At 38.9% G+C, this 1,325-nt stretch overlaps 1 protein-coding gene across 1 annotated transcript in view; it reads right to left on the reverse strand.

Moving 5' to 3' along the window:
• Window positions 1-1,123: 1,123 nt before the first annotated feature.
• Window positions 1,124-1,325, reverse strand: part of LACBIDRAFT_324466 (uncharacterized protein) — a gene marked incomplete at both ends in the record, with an annotated part of 1,462 nt that continues 1,260 nt past the window's right edge. Inside the window, one exon of the mRNA XM_001877927.1 lies at window positions 1,124-1,145. Within this exon, the coding sequence (XP_001877962.1) occupies window positions 1,124-1,145 (22 nt within the window). The remainder of the gene's footprint in view (window positions 1,146-1,325) is intronic.

Consider the following 1,325-nt stretch of genomic DNA (forward strand, 5'->3'; position numbering starts at 1 on the left):
GAAATACCACTTTTGTCTTCTTAGGTTTTAAGTCTCAAGAGATTTCGTCTCAAAACGGGTTTTTATTATAAGGTGTGGTTTAGAATAGTTCAATAGAACAAAGTATGTCTTTCTGGGAACTTGGTCTCTTAAATGCAAAGTTCTTTGATCACAGTTTCTTTTATTAACACAAAACATGACTTCAATTGACTTTTATGACTCCCATGAGTTTTTATTATGTCACTACGCTCCGAAACTAAGGGTACGAGTACGCTGTCTCGTCTAAATGATACTGTGTTTTTAAAACCTCTTATTCAAAAGTCTCCAAGTAAGTTGACTCCCAAGCACACTGGCTTCGTTCACACTGTACTTTTCTGACCACGAAGAAATCTCCTTTAATTGATTACAACTGTCCACCTCCTAAGTCTCTACTTGGAGTGCAACTAGCTGGTCAATGGGGGACAATTGCTTGCCTTTTAACCTGCCAGCGCGCTCCTTATATACTCCAGGAACCCCTATCTACGTTTTACATGTGTTTTAATGCGGGATACTTCGGTCCAAATTACAAATATGAAATTTAATGAACGTGTGGTATATTTTGTAGTCTATCTCTGTGAACACTACAGATTTTGTAGTGTCACGTCTTTCATTTTCAAACACATCAGTGTTTGATGCGTACGCGGAGTTAGCCGACATAGCTATTCTTAGCTTGGCATGATCTCGCGTGTTTCTTTCTATGGCCCGGTTTACCGGTTTGACAGATGACATCACAAAATGATTAACATTTCCTGATGCGTTGATGCACATGCGTACGTGTTTACCAATAGTCTTTGGCCTTCTGTCGTTTCCGAGTTTTTAATTAAAATGCCTTGTCTTGGCTTGTCTTTTCATTACGGAGGTCGGGAGACACTCCGAAGGTGTTTTCAAATGTCTTTCTTAATTGTCAGGGGGTTCTTATTATATTTCATATAATAGAATGTGTCTTTTTCTTATGTTTGTACTTGTGACGTTCAGACGCATCAGTCTTTGATGTGTACGCGGGAATCGCCGTACATGACTTTCTGAATGGCTGTGAGCCACGCTAAGTCTTCGTATGTTTACTACCTAGGCGTAGTTTAGTCTTTCAATGTTTCAGACATGCCGTTTAGGTGTCTATGTTGTCTTTTCTGTATTTCTTGTATAAGCACAAGTTTTCACAATAAATCCATTATGTGTTTCTAAACCCTTTAGTAGTAATGCAATTCTTCTCCCTGTGTTGGGTGTTTACTCTAGAACCTCTTTGTGCTCTATTTCATGGTAGGTGAATTTTAGATAGGATCCAAGTATAATGTCACGACGCGTACTGC

This window comes from Laccaria bicolor, genomic scaffold (genome assembly GCF_000143565.1).
Source record: "Laccaria bicolor S238N-H82 LACBIscaffold_5 genomic scaffold, whole genome shotgun sequence".
Classification (NCBI taxonomy): Eukaryota; Fungi; Basidiomycota; class Agaricomycetes; order Agaricales; family Hydnangiaceae; genus Laccaria; species Laccaria bicolor.